The 535-nt window shown below is 66.2% G+C and overlaps 1 protein-coding gene across 1 annotated transcript in view; it reads right to left on the bottom strand.

Moving 5' to 3' along the window:
• The window catches only part of DAZAP2 (DAZ associated protein 2), a gene marked incomplete at its 5' end in the record, with an annotated part of 1,114 nt that extends 623 nt beyond the window's left edge, over window positions 1-491 (bottom strand). Inside the window, 2 exon segments of the mRNA XM_008943104.1 lie at window positions 183-298; window positions 301-491. Coding sequence (XP_008941352.1) covers window positions 183-298; window positions 301-491 — 307 coding nt within the window.
• Between the last annotated feature and the right edge of the window lie 44 nt (window positions 492-535).

Below are 535 nucleotides of genomic sequence, written 5' to 3'. Positions count from 1 at the left end.
CCCCCCGGGCCCCAGAACCACAGCCTGGCCACGGGCAGGAACCCCTCGGCACAGAAGCAGAACCCTGCTCGTGTCCCAGCCGAGGGGTCGGGTGAGGAACGTTTTTCCCAAAACCAAAGGACATCTTCCCCTGCCCACTAACACTGGAGCCAGCAGTGTTCCCAGGACACGTTTATACTCACAGGGATGCTGGGTGCTGCACCAGCTCCAAACCTTGCTCCAGCATCGAAGCCACCTTCAACCAGGACCGTGGAGCCCGGCGGGTACACGGGTCCCACGGGGTAATACGCCATGGGGACGGCCCCCCGGCCACCGACTGGGCCACGGGGAGGAAGACGGAGGCGCCCGGATACGCCGCAGACATCGTAGGTACGGTGGCAGCCCCCAGAGGCACAAAGCTGGGACGGTAAAGCTGGAAAAACGAACCCGCGCCAGAGAGTTTAGGGCCTGGTCGCTGCCCACAGCTCCTTCCGCGGCCACCCCCCGCCCCACTGCCACCCCCCGTGGGCACAGGAGAACCCCTGCGGGGCGCGGA

Source organism: Merops nubicus, unplaced genomic scaffold, assembly GCF_000691845.1.
Source record: "Merops nubicus isolate BGI_N331 unplaced genomic scaffold, ASM69184v1 scaffold33980, whole genome shotgun sequence".
NCBI classification, from domain to species: Eukaryota; Metazoa; Chordata; class Aves; order Coraciiformes; family Meropidae; genus Merops; species Merops nubicus.
Note: the sequence above shows the minus strand (reverse complement) of the source record. Positions and strands in the feature narration are given on the sequence as shown.